Source organism: Homarus americanus, unplaced genomic scaffold (genome assembly GCF_018991925.1).
Source record: "Homarus americanus isolate GMGI-L3 unplaced genomic scaffold, GMGI_Hamer_2.0 scaffold39675, whole genome shotgun sequence".
In the NCBI taxonomy this organism is placed as follows: domain Eukaryota; kingdom Metazoa; phylum Arthropoda; class Malacostraca; order Decapoda; family Nephropidae; genus Homarus; species Homarus americanus.
This window is the reverse complement of record NW_024736071.1, coordinates 19,332,809-19,351,024: the sequence shown is the minus strand read 5'-3', so window position 1 is coordinate 19,351,024 and position 18,216 is coordinate 19,332,809. Positions and strand designations below refer to the sequence as shown.

At 35.9% G+C, this 18,216-nt stretch overlaps 1 protein-coding gene across 5 annotated transcripts in view; it reads right to left on the bottom strand.

The window, feature by feature from the left end:
- LOC121871881 (adenylate cyclase type 9-like) overlaps positions 1 to 18,216 on the bottom strand; it is a 159,655-nt gene that overhangs the window by 70,601 nt on the left and 70,838 nt on the right. For 3 of the 5 annotated variants that reach the window (XM_042374463.1, XM_042374466.1, XM_042374464.1), the window contains one exon: positions 8,180 to 10,569. The exons of 1 other annotated variant lie outside the window; for it this stretch is intronic. In XM_042374463.1, the coding sequence (XP_042230397.1) occupies positions 8,936 to 10,569 (1,634 nt within the window). In that variant the 3' untranslated portion in view covers positions 8,180 to 8,935. Of the gene's footprint in view, positions 1 to 8,179; positions 10,570 to 18,216 lie in introns of those variants that run through there. One more of the 5 variants, XM_042374465.1, reaches the window with a different exon arrangement.

The following is an 18,216-nucleotide window of genomic DNA, read 5'->3' as shown; positions in this document are numbered from 1 at the left end:
AAACAAATAACATCTTTATCAGTTATAAAACTGGTACAAAATACCTGCAGAACAGAATACACTGTGAAAGTAGCATAAGCTCTAACTTTCTTCAGACCTCATTACAGTTCTAACTAATGATTCATTAACTCAAACTTGAGGGCTACATCCACAATTCTTTTGTCACCTCAAGCTTATCTAAAATGTCCACTAGATCACTTAAGATTCCAGAGTTTTTCTGACTTTCTATGCACATGTTCCATAATTTGCACTAGCATGTCATGTCTGAGACATTGTTAATAGAATAACTTCTAGTGAAAACACACACACACATCTAACTAATTTCAAAGCCTAGCCTGCTTGTAATCCAAGAAAGGCATGCATAAACAGTACCTATGAACATTGTTGTCACCTATCATCTGCTCACATGCCATTGGCTAGTGAAGCATGTGGGATCATTCATCAAAGTGATGCATGAGCAACATTGGTTAGCTTCATTACCCAGTACAATATGTTACTATGCATTAGGGGTTCAGGCAAGTCAACCATGTTATTGCAAAAAAAAATGCACATTTGTATGAAATAAACAGGATGATAACCATGTACAGTATTAGTAAAAAACTTTAAGGCAAAATCATCTGAGGCCAGGGAATAATGTACAGTACTACTGTAATGAATTTCTAATAATTTTTAGGAAGGGAATGGATTCAAGTGTCTTCATGAATAAACTTAAGTCTTCATCAAACAAAAATTTACCTAATGCAATGATGTACTGGAATATACCTCACTTAATACAGGATGACTAGGTATAACAGCTTCTAACTGGGAGTTAGGTGCCCTTAAGAGCCAAGTGTGATCATTCCTCACACCATGCCACAGTTTACTTCTGCCATTTAAAAACCAGGACCATGTTAGTACAGTGTTTTCATACATCACCCACAATGGTTCTTCATTACTATCTGTATATATCGGTTCAAGAAGTTGTGGGTGAGGGGAACTTGGTGAGCACAGTGAGCCCACCCAGAAATAATTTTGAAATCTAACCAATGTTGTGGGCATTTTGAGGCCAATTTGAAGCCGTGTGCACTTGATATTAAAAGATATTCTGAGGACAATACTGTAGTAATTATATATATATATATATATATATATATATATATATATATATATATATATATATATATATATATATATATATATATATATATATATATATATATATATATATATATATATATATATATATATATATATATATATATATATATATATATATATATATATATACTAAGTAAATCACTGTATGATTCAGAAAGTTTATATGAAAGAAGAAAAACACTAAGTTCCTGCCGCTGGGTAATTCACATCTTCAGGTGAGGCATAATTAGGTTAGCTTAACTTGTTCTTCAGAAAGTTACTGGGGCATATATATATATATATATATATATATATATATATATATATATATATATATATATATATATATATATATATATATATATATATATATATATATATATATATATATATATATATATATATATATATATATATATATATATATATATATATATATATATATATATATATACAGGGTGTCCCATAAGTTTCCATACAACATATCACCAACGCCATTACAAGCATAACTCCAGCTGTGCTTGAACGTGTTCTTCAGCAGTGGAGGACACGCATTGAAGAGTGTTTTCAACAGAATGGTAGTCATGTAGAGCATATTATATAAATAAAAATGGATTTTCATATAAAATTTATTTTTCCTGTATGGAAATTTATGGGACACCCTGTACATATATATATGCTGATAACCACAAGGAAAGAAGAAAACATGAAGTTCCCAAGCGCTTTCATGTAATTCACATCTTCAGGGGTGAGTACAGACTAAGGAGGAGTACAAAACAAGGTGTATATATACAGAGGAGGGTGAGATCAGGTCCACAATGGTCAGGTATTAGGTAATGACCCGACTAATCTTTAAATAGCACCTCAACGGTCGTCGGTAGTCAGGTCAGAGGGTAAGGTGACCCAACCTTCTCACCTGGTTACAAGTCTTCTTAATTACAAAATTGTCCAGTTTGTACATGCCATTACTCAAATTCATGCTGAATGCTTCGGTATGTTTAATGAGACTAGATTCTATGATGTTCCTACTATCAATTGAATTACAAGGTAATATTGAGGAGGCATTATCCCAGTCAATGCAATGCTTGTTATCCCTCAAATGAACAAACAGAGCATTGGATTCCTGGCCTGTCCTAACACTATATTTATGTTGTTTAAGTCTAGTTACAAGATCTTTACCTGTCAGGCCTAAGTAAAACATATTACATTCCTTGCAAGGAACTTTATAAATGCACCCAATTGTGTTGCTGGGGGAGTTCTTGATTAACATTTGTTTAACAGTGCATGAGTTTTTAAATGCCACATTGACATTCCAGGTTTTTAGTTGTAAAGGAATTTGAGATAAATTTTTGTGAAATGGCAATATTAAGATATTCTTATGGTCATGGGTGGGCTTGGGATCAGTTCTATAAAAAGATTTCTAAGTAATGTTCAGACATTTGTCCATGAAAGATCTAGGGTATTTAAGGTTTGAGCCAATATTATAGATATATTTATATTCCTCATCAATGAATTCTGGGCTGCAAATTCTCAAAGCACATAAAAACATTGTTTAAAATACTGACTGTTTGACTCTATTATGGTGGGCAGAATTAAACATACCGAAGCATTCAACATGAATTTGAGTAATGGCATGTACAAACTGGACAATTTTGTAATTAAGAAGATTTGTAACCAGGTGAGAAGGTTGGGTCACCTTACCCTCTGACCTGACTACCGACCGTTGCGGTGCTATTTAGTAGGGTCATTACCTAATACCTGACCATTGTGGACCTGATCTCACCCTCCTCTGTTACAGCTTCTCCTGAGTCTGCATGTGAATTACACGAAAGCGCTTGGGAACTTCGTGTTTTCTTCTTTCCCTGTGGTTATCAGCATATACCTAGATCACGCGCACCTACAGTGATTTACTTGTATATATATATATATATATATATATATATATATATATATATATATATATATATATATATATATATATATATATATATATATATATATATATATATATATATATATATAGAGAGAGAGAGAGAGAGAGAGATACAGGAGGTCCTCATTACAAGAGTAACTGTATTCACTATCCACGGTTTCACAGTTAAGTCAACTTTTTGTGACCATCCACGTAAAAAGTCTCCGCATTAAAGTGGATTCCACTCAAAAACTCGGAAAACTCCCGATAAAATCTACGGACTTTTAGCTCAAGCATTTGAAATTTCATCCTCTTCATGGCATCATGCATGCACACACAAGTGTCTGCACCAGTCTCCCACTTTGTTTCATCCAGACCAGTGCTGTGTTGTGTTTAGTCCTGCCTTTGTTGTGTCTTTTCGTGCATGTTGTGGTGAATTATTTTATCATTTTTGTCGCCATGAGTTCTCAACCCAAACAGGGTGGTGCAGCACTCAAAAGGAAGCACACTAGCTATAGTTTAGATGTAAAATTATTAGTTATTAGGCAAAAGAGTGGGAGTGGATAATCCACCAGGTCCTGTTTCTTTTTCAGCCTCTGATTAATCCTCCTCTCCCAACACCCACCTCCATCAATCCAATCAAACCAAAAAATCTCTACCTTTGAAGCTAAGTAAATAAAAATATTTTTTGATAACATTATTTATTTTTAAAACATTATAATAAGTAATTTGTCTCAATGAACCACTGGAGTGAGTGTGCACCAACTGACACAACCTACATTGCCTCAACACACCGACCCCAATGAACCTTAAGGATGTTAAATAACTTATAAAAGTTAAATATTTTCTTAAAATAATGTGTTATCAAATGTTTAACAAATGTTTCTTGGTTAATAATTGTTAAAAGATATCATATAAATTTTTTGAGTGTTGTGTACAATGTCATGGTCCCAATTTGACCTATTTCCATTATTTATTATGGGATTAATTCCCAGCTTTAAGTGGATTCGTTATCAGAGGCATTTTTCCGGTCCCAATAAACCGCGGATAATGAGGACCCCCCTGTATATCAGCAATAAATATTCTGAGTCTTCCAGTGTCCTTGACAACTTTATCAAGTACTGCACAGTAGAGTACAGTCCTTAAAAATACAATTGACTTTTTAAATATTTAAGTAAAAGTGTGTGTGTGTGTGTGTGTGTGTGTGTGTGTGTGTAAAACACAATTTTAATCTACAGGTATATAAAAATAGAGATACTAGGCACAGATGATATTCAACACAATTATGAAGATAACAAAAAGGAGATTCCCTAATTGTGGAAACCAAAGAGATTTTAAAAGTAAGTGTAGACTACTACTTTTTTCATATACAGTATAGACATAAATCTTAACACTAACGAGCAAAAGTACAAACAAAATGAACTAAAAAGCTGCAAGAGAAGTTCATGTGTCATGTCAGAGTGTAATAAGGTTGTGCCTCATCTCAGTTGAAATCTGATACTACACAAACAATAATACAGTATACTGTACAGTGGTCTTCATCAAATATGTAATACTACAGACATTCCCCGGGTTACAGATTTCCGACTTTATGGATACTCTCCCCTGTCCATTTTCGGGTTGCAGACGAGCATCCTTTATTATAGACATCCAGTAATGTGGCATAGTGTGGAAGAGACCCGCACTACATTGTAAATTTTCAACTTGATTTGGGAAATAATTTCACTCAAACTCATCACACAAGTTGTTTGCTTGAATGCAGAGAGGCAGGTGTTGCTTTTTATGTTTCTATTTCCACCAAGTCACCATAGTGTTGACACTGTTTTTATCACTCAATACCTGCTTTATTTTGCAAGATGCAGTCACCTGCCCCCAAAAAGGTTAAAAGTGTGAACCTTCTTGTTAAAACCAATGATACCAATGTCAAATTGCCCAGTTCTAGAACATTACTGTAGCTTGTGTAAGGTGTATGAGGAAGAAAGAATCTGTAATGTAGATTAGGTTGTTTTATACTAGATGTACATATTTTCCTACCACGAAAAACCTTTATTTTTAAGCAAACATTATATTTTGGGAGGAAGCTGTACACAATTTCAAGCTACCCAAGCCTCATCCGTCATTGTCAATAAGTTAACTTAGCACAAATACGGATAACAGTTTGGACACATTTTCTCACCAGACCTCAATGACTTGCAGGGGACCACTGTACAACTGCCTGTCTGTTTTGGAGAAAAATATCTCCACTACTTTTGAATATTCACTGTACTAACTTTGGATTTCAAACCAAAATTATTACATTCTATGTCTTATTATAGGGTGGTTAATAAGCTAAGATGAATATTTCGGTAATTAATTCTTTGAAAATATTCCAGTTTCCTGGATAACTTAATATTTACAAAAAACTTTTTATGTTTATATATAAACATTCAGTGATGTATCTGGCTTAAGACCAAGAATAACCCATAAAAATGAACCTATAACTTGTAATTACTAATGGCACTAAGTAAACATCTCTTAGTTTTCTGCTCCCTTATAGTCTTCATGAAAACGAAGATGTTTATTATGTGACAAAAAGCAGTCTTAATCCTTAAATGGTGTACGACTAGGATTTCAATTGTTTGCCAGCTCTTGGAAAATCTCTCTTTCTCTTTCACACACATACAATTACTCACATGCACATATAAAGTGCACACATACTAACATGATATATATATATATATATATATATATATATATATATATATATATATATATATATATATATATATATATATATATATATATATATATATATATATATATATAGCTATATATATATATATATATATATATATATATATATATATATATATATACATATATCAAATCACGGAAAATGAAACACGAATTTTATTTAGTCTTTTTTAGGACATCTTCAGAGGCAACTTCAGTTGCCTCTGAAGAATGTGAACACAAACAGCATCAGATATATATATATATATATATATATATATATATATATATATATATATATATATATATATATATATATATATATATATATATATATATATATATATATACAGTATATATAATATATATATATATATATATATATATATATATATATATATATATATATACAGTGATCCCTCGATTAACGAACACAATTCATTCCACAGAGTCGTTCGTTAACCGAAAATTTTGTTAACTGAATTTATTATTTCAATGGGATATTGGGTAATTGGTTCCAACTCACAGAAAAAGTACATACAAAGTACTGTATACTGGTAATAGAATTAACAAAACATTATATATAAACTAAATACAGTACTGTACTGTACAGTATACTGTACAATAATAAATAAAAAACAATAGAATACAGTATTTTAACTTACTTTGAGGTGTGTATGTCGTATTCCCGGCAGCTTTGTTTACATATCAAACAGTGATTGTAGAGGCAGTCGATGATGACATGCCATATTCTTCACAGAGTGCATTGGTTCTAAAGCTTTCTTCATGTTTCATAATAATTTCTGCATTGTATATTATCAATAAGCTAACTAAATTTCAGAATGACCAATAATTTTAATGCATATATGCAAAAATATTCAAGAGATCAACAAAATCGATGTTCACTCCACTGTAAACAAAGTTAAACTGAGAAGGGTTGTTGGGTGATTCAATCAGCTGATGGGCACACAAAAACTGTTCCCTGTACTGTATATATTATCAATATATTAACTAAATTTCAGAATTACCAATAATTTTAATACAGTATAAATAAAATGCAGAAATATTCAAGAGACCAACTTCACTGGAAACGAATGTAAACATAGAACCAATTACTGTATTGGTGGACTAGCCAATCAGCTGATGCGCACAACAAAACGTATTTGTCGTAAGGATTTCGTTAATCGAAGTTTTGTTCGTTAATCAAACTGAAAATGCTTATGGGAGCTAATTTGTTAACCGAAATTTCGTTAATCGAACCGTTCGTTAACCGAGGGACCACTGTACAGTATAGTCTGGATTTACGCGGTTTTTGTTTACGCATTTGATCATTTACGTGGTGCCTTGCCAGAATGAAAATGCTTTAATTACATGGTAAATTTCATCATTTACGCGGCGAGCGGCTGGAGAGGTCCAGACCGCCGTGCCATTTTTTACCCACGCGGTCCATTCTTGACCATACGTGGGAAGCGGCATGGTGAGTGGTGCTCATTAGGCCGCTCTTACGTTATCGCTGACATCATATGATGTATCGGACTGTGATTGGGCCACGCATCCTTACCACCCACGCATTCCCTCCGCCGCTAGCTGTGATTGGTCTAATGTAACATGACGTGCCCTGCCACCAGAGGGTAGAAGTCGCTGACCAAGCCGGGCCTGTCTCATTGTTCTCAGTCCGCGTATACAGTTCTCTCTTGTGCCCGCAATTCCCCTCACAATGGCTTCCACTGGAACCCACCACCCGAGAAAAACCTTGAATTACCTGGACCAAGCCATGATTGTGTGAAGGAAATCATCGAGTTGGGGGAGAAAATTAAGCTCATCTTTGACAACGACCCAGACAAGCATCGGTATGAAGTGTCTAATAACCTTCTGTCGAAAGTTATGGAGCCGTATATCCATATCTATCTCGACAACATCAATGCTAGTCGTCAACGTCGTATTAAGGACTTCCTCGCCCGCAACCCACCACAACCACACCCAGCCCAAGTCAGTGATAGTGATAGTGACAGTGAGGATATGGACTTGGAGGGGTTTGTCTGACCCATCTCTTCTACTAACCTAAGTGTTAAACACCTTTAGATTTGTAGTTTTTTATTTAGATATTATGTGTGTAGCAATACCACCATAAAATTATGATGTTATTTTTACTACAAGTATGTATTGTGTCGGAAAAAGTGGAGTTTGGGGATTGGCCCAGTCTCTATTTAAATTAATCCCATAGGTTCTGCTATTTTGTTTACGCGTTTCTCGTTTTACGCGGACCTCCACGGGTTCAATTGACCGCGTAAATGCAGACTATACTGTATGTATATATATACTGTATGTATGTATGTATATATATATATATATATATATATATATATATATATATATATATATATATATATATATATATATATATATATATATATATATATATATATATATATATATATATATATATATATATATATCCTTAAGCAAAGCAAGAGGACTTATTTGTTGTCTGAATTTAGTATAAAACTTATTTACTGCAGTACATTAAACACAGTAATAATAAGAAAATACTAAAAAAATAGTAAATACAGAGTATATAAAACTGATCACATGCCACCTATGACTCCCAACCACTAGCTAGCTTTTGTCATTATTTTGTTCATAAACATTAACTCTCATAACAGTAACAAGTACACTTCCTTCACTCATCTTACACTAACATCCTCTCATTATAACCTAAAGCATAGATTTAAATGTGTAGGTATATTTTGTGCTTATGAAAACTGTTCTTAACATGACATCACACCATGATAAAGACTCAATGCCATTCACTTGAGCATACATATTTGAGTAGGGTAATCTCAACAATATTAGTACACAATGGCCTCAACAAACAAATTTGCTGTTTGGCAAAAATTAAATACTGTCCTTCAAAACAGGTATTAATAACATTTTTGCACATCAGATATTTCTGCAATATTAAAATGAAAAACGATTACCCAATCAAATATGCTGAAATGAAGCTTTTACAACATCTCTTCGCATATTTGTTTTGTGCTTAAAATATGTTGTGATTCCTCAAACATGTTATCCATGCCCAAATATAACCACCTTTATTTACACAAATAAAAGCTATGGCATATAATTTACATAAAAGTCAGTTTCAATAATTATACCTATAGTGACTCATGACAAAGTTCAGCTGTGCATTATTCATCATGTGTCTTCCCGGCGTCCTTTAAGTAAGAAGACATCCATGTTATCCTTTCCTTTAACGAATACTTGACCTCGTCGCTCTAATTCATAACGTCTATTAAGAACCACTGAACATTTATTACTCACCTGTATGCGGCCTGCTACACCAGTGGAATCCATTCGTGATGCAATGTTAACTGCGTCACCCCAGATGTCAAAAAAAAGCTTTGTTGTACCTATTACTCCAGCTGTTACATCCCCAAAGTTGAGTCCAATGCGAATTTTTAGGTCAAATTCTATGAGGTCTTGGTTAAAGTCTGCTATAACTTTCTGCATGGCTAAAGCAAACTCAACTAGTTCAAATATATGCTGATGTGCATCTGTGTTACCTTGTCTTACTTTAGCATCTAAACCAGAAGCAGCCATGTAAGTGCTTCCTATAGTCTTTATTTTCTCTATATTTTTGAACTCCTGACGTAATAGAAGTTCATCTAGGTCAGCAACAAGTTCATTGAGGACACGAAGGTATTCCTTCCCACCAAGGTAATCCTCATCATAAAGCTCATTAAAATTGACTATAGATGCAAACATCACAGCAACATCTTTGTGGTTCTCAGAATACTTTGCTGTTGTCTTAATAGAGTCTGCTACATGACGTGGGATAATGTTGTTAAGGAGCCAGTCTGCTTGGTTTTTCATGGTCTGTACCCTCACTTTATCTTTAATAGCCATAACAGATCCATGGAAACTTAGTCTATAACTGATCTCAAATTCTCTATTGAGAAACCATACTAACAATGCTAACAATATTGATGCAACTAGTACTTCTTCATATGAAAATTGAGCCATAGAATCTTTCACCTCTGAAATGGACAAACTGCTATTGTTACTGGAATCATCTCCCAGCTGACCAACCTCTGAAGGACACAGGGTTGGCGATACAAGCACCAGCAGTATTACTGTTGCAACTGTTGCTAATATGTTCTTTATCCAACAGTTTAACTGTGTGAAATTACACAAATGTATTATTGCCACAAAAGCCAAGTAACAAAAAAACCTCCTTGTATAGTTATCAAACTCTGACAGATCACAGGAAAAATTTGACATGACTGCTGCCAGAGGTAGACAAATAATAGAAGCACCACAAATATGCCAAGGGTGCCAAGCTGTTAATTTTGCATAGATCTGTGAAGAAACAGAGGATGCCATCCCAGCACAGTCTCCTCGAACCACATGAGATGAACATAGTACCAACAGGAGTAAGTGCCAGCAAGTTGACAGAAGGCACAGTAAGAGCCAACCCAGTGTGTAAGGAAATAACAAGAACAGGGAGATGCTCACTCCTATGTACACAAGTGCACTTACCAAGATGTCAAAGAAAGTATTAAAATGAGTAGATGCTAAGGTTGGTGGCGAATCATTTCTTGGCTTGTGAGCCTGCTGACGATACTGTTTTTCAAGATCCTCATCCACAAAAAATAATGTCGCATGAGAAAGTGGTGGTGATACAATGTACTGTCGATGATTTGCATCCTGTTGCATACATTTGATCAACTGAAGGTCTGACTGTTTACGCAGCTGATGAAATCGTGTTAGGCTCTCATTAAGGGGGATGCTACTTGGCTCAGCTACACACCCACCTTCACCAGTTTCAACTGAGAAAAGGAAGAAAACATTATTTCTAGAAGAATATTTGGGAGACGTGTACATCTAATCTAAGGATACAATGGTCTATAAATTAAAAAAAAATGAAAAGTTACTTGTACATTGCTTCACTAGGACAGTGAAAAAATGGGGGATTATTCCTGAAAACCCATTGTATGATCGAGATGCGAGTTGATGGTTCATGGTTACAAAGCTCACCAGTTTGTGTGACAGCCACCTGTCATCATAATAATAAACATAAATGAAAGTGCTATTGATGTAGCCACCTTTCCAACTACATCTGGATTCATCATTTCTAAAAGAAAAGAGTCCCTGAAATAATGGCTACAGTGTTGCCATTAAAAGCAAATGAACACAGAGTCGAAGTAACTCTTTCGTGAAATAGCCCCAGACAACCAACCCTTTCCACACCAGAGAGAGGATGGATTTTAGGCTCAAAGCCAAGAACTGCAACCATTCAGCATTGTTCTCCATTTATGATAAATAAAGAAACCTGAACTTCATATTTGCAGATTCAGTGAAGGCAACTGACAGAGTACCACGTGAAGTAGTAAAGGGGGCAATGAGAAAGCTAGAGGGTCAAAGAGTGCCTAATTCTAGTAGTTATGATATTATATGAGGGTTAAAAAACAATTATGAGAGTAAATGGTGAGGAAAATGTGAAATAAGAGGTGTAGTAGGGGTTCATTAGGCATGTCTTGAGACCCTTTCTGTTTATCACAGTGCTGGAGGCAATATCACAGGACTTAGAACTGGTCAACCCTTGGAGTTTGTTGAAAGCTGATGACTTAGTGCTGATTGCAGATAGTGTTGAAGAGGCAGCAGAAATTTTTGAGAAAAGAAAGGAAGGAAGGAATAGGGTTAAATAGCCCAAGAGTAGGCTGTGGAGATTAACAGTAGCCAGTAGCCTGCACTAAGGGCTGGACAAGTGATTTTTTATATCCTTGAGACCGTCACTTGCCCAGCAGACAAGTTAATATTTTGAGAGAAAAATAACCAGACGAGAATTTGTCAGGTGCTTTGTGTCCCCCACCTTCCTATACATGTTAAACCAGTGAGTTCTGTCAACCAGCAAGATGATAGGGAAGGGGGGAGGGGCTGTGTGTGTGTTTGACCTGATGCCATATCATGACAACACAGCTCATCCCTCTTATTTTTATTGGTCTATTCTCACAATGCTTCGATGTGAAAATCTGTATAAAAGCTCCCAATAATTGCTGTGTAATCAGAGTTGTACAATAAATTGAAGCAAAAACATTCAACATGAATAAGAAGCAAGGAAAATTGACCCAGTGAGGGTAAAAGACATGTAGAGACAAAAGTGATCTCTGAGTTGATATAAACAATAAATTTTAATGTTTTAAAATGTTTTATTTGACCCCAAGGTGGTCATGAACAAGTACTATACAGTACTCATTCTATGTACAAGTGGTGTTGTTGGACATTGACATCTATATACATTCTGCAGTTTTGGTCTTCAATATTATTCAAAATGAATGGGGATTGTTTTATTGTGTTCAGATTTGCATCTCAGATCTCATCTTGTCCTGCCCGCCCACTTGCACCACTGTGTGGTAGTGGTACAGTAGAAGTCCAAAAATCCAGACTGCTTGGGGATTGGGTCGGTCCGGATTTTCAGATTTTCCGGATTCTCAGGCAGTACTTTTAAAATTCAAATTTAAGGAGGAATAAAGAAGAGATGAACAGATAAATTTGGATAGTTTATTCATTAGCAAATATAGCATGCTTCATTTATAAAAGAGCAGTTTTAAAGAATAAGCTGTGAATTCTAGAATTTTATTCTTTGCCTTTTTTATATCATAAATTGTAGACTTTTCAATGTCGTATGTTTCCATTAGAACAGTATTGCTCACACCACGTTCTAGTTTCTTAATTATTTCAAGTTTGTCAGTCAATTTCAACGTGTTCTTCCTCTTCACACAACGAAGTTTATCTACTTTAGGAGCCATTATTATGGGCTTGTACAGTACTCTGTAAATGGAAAGAGTAGGACTCAAAATTACATATGTTGTCACAGTTTGATTGCTCGTTTTAAAGTGGCGACCGCTTGGTCGCTTGTTGCCGCTGTGCAGCTGTGGCGCTCATGCATCCAGATTCTCGGGTGGTCCAGATTTCTGGCATCCGGATTTTTGGACTTTTACTGTAGTGATATTGATAATGAAGCCACTAGTGATGAAAGTCGTTTAACACAGTGACACAGAATAGTAGAGAAAGTGCAAAAATGTGGAAGGGGATGAGGAAAGTGAGGAACCAGGTGTGACTCAGTGTGAAGGTGATGTTGGTGATCAAGATGGGGTTGAAGGACCTTCTTGGCTATAATCCCCCATCGTTAGGAGGAGGAGTAGTAAAGATAGTGAGAGTGGGCCAGCTTAAGAAAAGGAGGAGCAGGAGGTCACCATTGTCTCATAGTTCACCCTGTCTCCCTTCATGTGATCATGAGCGTCAACCAGACATAGGCTCCTCACCATACCAGAATACTGTACAGTATTTGTATTGTACTGTATTGATGAAAGTTTCGTGCTGCGGCGAGGCAATATCAGTTTCCAGCAGCAAACAGTATTCCTTCCGAGCAACACTGTTTTGGCCTGAAGTTGTTAGTAATGTGTGTGATTTCAAGATGGGCTACATCCAGGATATAATATAGTACACAAGTGTCACTACTGATATAACCATTTAGCCTATCACTGGCCAGTCCAGGGGGTTGTGAAGACATTTGAATCATACCTTGGCAAGGGACATACCCTGTACTGTGACAACTACTGTATTACACAAGTCCTGTGTTGTTCCAGTACTTACAGGACAAGTCATCCACAGGAATATGCATAAATGCCTTTCAGTTTCATGGCGTGATAAGAAGGGTGTTCATATGTCTACTGTCCACTCACCACATGTTGTGCAGAGCCATAACAGATGCATCGATCTCTAGTGTAGAATGTACCAGAAAAACAATGAAATGGTATAAGAATATGTTTTTATATCACCTGGACATGTCAGTACTAAATGCACACATACAACACCAACAAGTGATGGGAAAGAAACAGACTAAGTGATTATGCCATCCACATAGTGAAGCAATTTCTGGCTATCCACCACCAACCTCTTCTCCCAGCAACACAACAATGCCTGAATGCCCGCCAGTTCACTCACTTCCTGGACTGTGATTGTATCCCTCCTACAGCATCAAAGAAGCACCCAACAAGAAAATGCCATGTGTGTGCACACCCAACAAAGCAGCTTCAGGTGTGCAAAGAAACATCCTACATGTGTCAGATGAACGGCGTACCACTCTGTGTCATACCGTGTTTCAAGGTGTATTACACTGAGGAGCAATTTGGAAACATGTAGAGAAGAATAATTAGTTTGAATAGTGTCTAAGTACAGTGCTGTATGGCCTAAGTATAGAAATAAGTGATTTTTCAATAAATCATTTTCCTCTTCAATGACAATGCTAAAAGAAATATAATTTTCAAAGAAGCCCTTTGCAGAGAACTCTCTCTAAACTACAAAATGGAATGAAGAAAATCTAATGCTGGTTCCAAAGAACAATAGGAAATTAGAATTTTCCAATGGCTTCTTAAAAAAAAGTGTGTGTGCGTGCGTTTTTTTTTTTTTTTTATCATCTGTAAAGGAGAAAATCCATTTTAAATATCTGGGCCGGATACTCAAAACACCTCATAAGTTAAATATATTAGCAAAATACAGTTCCGCATATTGCAGACTCCTCACAGTCCCATAAATTTAGCATACTCAAAATTTAATTACAGTTCCTTAAGCAGTCCGTAAGTTATCATAACTCTAGTGTTTACCCTGTAAATTCAATTCTCTTTCGGAAGGTAGATGACAGTGCAGGAGCTAGTTGGCCAATCAGCGCTCAGTTAACAAAATCATCAACCAATCACAAGAGAAGGAGAAATCAGCTGAGAGCGATGCACGTGATATAAGTTTGCAAACAAAAGATGGAAGGACAACCACCTGAAGAAACGACCAAATTTCAGTGAGACTGAAGTATGCACCATGGTGTGTGAAGTCGCCAAAAGAAAGATAATAATTTTAGGGAAATTTAGTCTGAATTGTCTTCAAGTTCATACAAAAAACAACAATTTAAAACCTGAAAATATATCGGATTAGCTGTAAATTTTCTGAAATTAATACTCTACCCTATGATACTGTTCAAGGAAAGTCTGGAACTAGGCCTAAGGTAGCTGCTAGACAAAGTGTCTCACTGACAGCCTGACACTCACCAAAAAACCATGTACACATTCTTTAACCTAACCTAACCTAACCTAACATACCATAACATAACATAACATAACATAACCAAACCAAACCAAACCTATTGGTATAATTTCTTATTTAAATATTCTTCATGTTCTAACTAAATTAAGTAGGCCCCACGTTTAAACATTTATTTGCCTAAGACTGAAAAAGCAGTTATATAGGCCCCTTTTAATCAAGTTAATTGCAATCCATATTTTATGCCTAATATCATTTAATTTTGGCTAGCCTATGGAAATTTATAGCCTTTCATGTTATCATAAGCCATATACTTAAGAAAATAGGCTAAGGCTATTGGTTGAATATTAGAAAAACAAGGCGAAGTCTAGGCAGGAATGTTCACTTGACCTCATATTTGGCTTTCATTATTGAGGGATATTTACAGCTATAGAACATTAATAAGTTCTATCTGCAAGTTTACTCAGTCATAAACCATATTTTTACCCTAAGTGTGAACAATACAAACCTTCTATTTTGGTAAAAAATACTTTATAATTTGTAAGAAGACAAAAGATGCGTTTCTTCCAAACTACGGCAAATAGGAACACTCAAGCCTCTTATTATCACAAAAAATTTTTTACGAAAAAGACAAAGTGAAATATTATATTTCAGTATGTTGATGTACAAAACATTTTCTTCATTATTCTATGACAAAACAAGTCTAACAAGCATTATTACAACATATATTATTATTATTTCTTATACAATCAGGAATTGGTGACTACTACATCCGGGTTGAGAGTGTTACAGAACCTCAGGAGCTGGTGTAAGTTATGCGCTAGAGTATGAGTTAACTTACGGAGTTCGATGTCAAATATTTGTTTTGAGTATACCATCTGAGTTTTGAGTATACCAATCTGAGACTGTAAGTCCAATTACGGGGTACACAAAGACATACAGTCCCATAAATGTTTTTGAGTATCCGGCCCCTTAAATGTAAAGCTAGTAAAGCTGTTGTGATGGAAAAACAGCCTTTTGTCTCCCTTTTCCTTTAGTGTGAAAGTGGGAAAGAAAGCTGTACAGTATTATATAGGAGTTGGACAGATTTGAAAAAGGATAGGAAAGAAAATCCTATTTGGCTACACTGAGCTGAGGTTCTGAGTGATGTACAGTAAGTCCCCGCTTAATGTTGTTTCGGTACTACATCACTAAACTTTAGATACTCGGTACAATGTTGTTTTGCGTCGTCACGGGCTACTTTTTGTGGCGCATCACCCTCTCTCATCTGGTCGCACTACTCTCTCTCTCTTGACTCGGCGGGCTACCCTCACTCGCGGAATGTCACAGCGTCCCCAAGCGACGCCAAGCTAGACTGTGTTACGATGTCACATAATTCATGTGTGCTTAAGTGCTTTTGTTCCAAAACTGCACTCTCACCATTCGAAATGGCTTCCAAGCGCCCACCCTGGCTACAAAAATGGATGTATTAACTCAATTTGAAAATGGGGAATGTGCTGTGGACATAGCCGCTGTACTAGGTCTAACCCCCCACAACAGTGCGTACTATCCAGACCAACGTGGACAAGATTAAGGTTAGTGCTGGAAGTGGTACTACTCTGAGTGCAACTAAGACAATTCGTACTAGAAATACTGTGATAGAAAAGGTGGAAAAGATGCTGGCCATGTGGATGGAGGACCAGAATCAATGTAATGCGCCTGTGAGCCTTATGGTTATCCAGCCTAAGGCCAGATCCTCCTCCGCTCCTGCCATCCGCCTCCTCCGTTTCACTACCCACCACACACTCGCTCTACCACCTCCGCCCATCGTTGAGAACCAATACAAACTTAGTAGTTGTATATGCTTGCACTATTTTCTATAGAAATGGCAATGATTTTCTGTATGTGTAATGTATTTCATGGGGCAAAGGGAGGCTCAGGAACGTATCTCCTGTATTTTATCGATTTCTTATGAGGAAAATTGATCCGCTTAACGTTGTTTCGTATAACATCGCATTTTCAGGAACATAACCCCGACGTTAAGCGAGGACTTACTGTATTCCCTTAAATAAGTAAATCTGATTCAGTTAGTTCCATTCCCCTTGGAGAGCATCTATCTCCAGACACCCAATTTAGGTGATTTGGGTCAAGCTTAAGGGGAAGTTTGTGATTTTCTTTTCTGTACAATCTACCTTACTACGCTGTATAATTCTTAATCAATGATTCTGTATCTTTTGCAGTAAGGCACAGACAGGCTTGTTTCATGGAAAATGTCATAATGCCATTGAATTTCTGATTGATTTTTGCAACATATATACTGTATTGTACACTAATAGAGAACACTGGCAATTTGAAAATAAAATTCATAAGATCCATCTACAAAATGACTCAAATGTTGAGGTTTCATTAATATAATCCATTTGATGGACTACTCTCCCAAACTATAAAATTAGGATGGAAAGAGCTCCATAATTCAAGAAATGTGGAGAATATTTTGTCTTTAGATCAAAAGAAAAATGGGAATCCCCCCTTTCCAAATACAATTCAACCCAGTCTGCCGAGTTCTTCAAAAATGGAAAATTGATCCGGACATCCCATTCTATGGCTGAGGACAGACTTTGGTACTCACTAAATTTAGGGGCTGGAGACCCAGGTAACCCTTAATATTAGCAGCTGGAAACTAATTTAAAACTAATTTAATGATAAGCAAACACTCCTGATTTGTAACTGGGTCAAGTGTGGAACAGCCTACTTAAGTTGATGCCTCTTTAGTACAAAGGTTGAACTGGGCTAGGTATGTTAATTAAAGTACTGGAATTGTATAAGATCAGAGGATGTTTTCCCCCCTTATGTAGTTCTTCAAGTGCTTACATATTTAACAACCTAACAACAAAGTATTGGTGTGCCAGTCAGAGGGAGCCATTTTACCCAGTGGTAAGGGCTACAAGTCTATAGTCAAGTCTTTGTATTCAATGGGGATGCAGCTTTACCATTCTAATACATTTAGACTTATGAAGAAATGATTATTCAACATATTTTGACTGTTCAGGCAAGTAGTAGTACTGTAGTATATTATACAGATTGTATTCATTGTATGAAGAAACATGCATGTATGGGGGAGGGGGGAGTTGGATGATTGGTGTCAGTTGTGATGACTGGGAGTATTCCGGTGAGCAACCGATTGCTACTTTTTAAAGAAATCTGGGCACAGATTCCATAAGCCTTCAAAGTAAAGGCATCCCCTAGTTTATGTTAACTATACTGTATGTTATTAAAAAGTTTGCCTTAAAGATGATTTCCATAAAGCAAACCTTGTTTTTCCCCAACTTCCTTTATATAAATAGAGATATGTACCTCTGGAATATTTGTTTAACTCAAGATGTCTTAAAGTCATATTTGAGAAT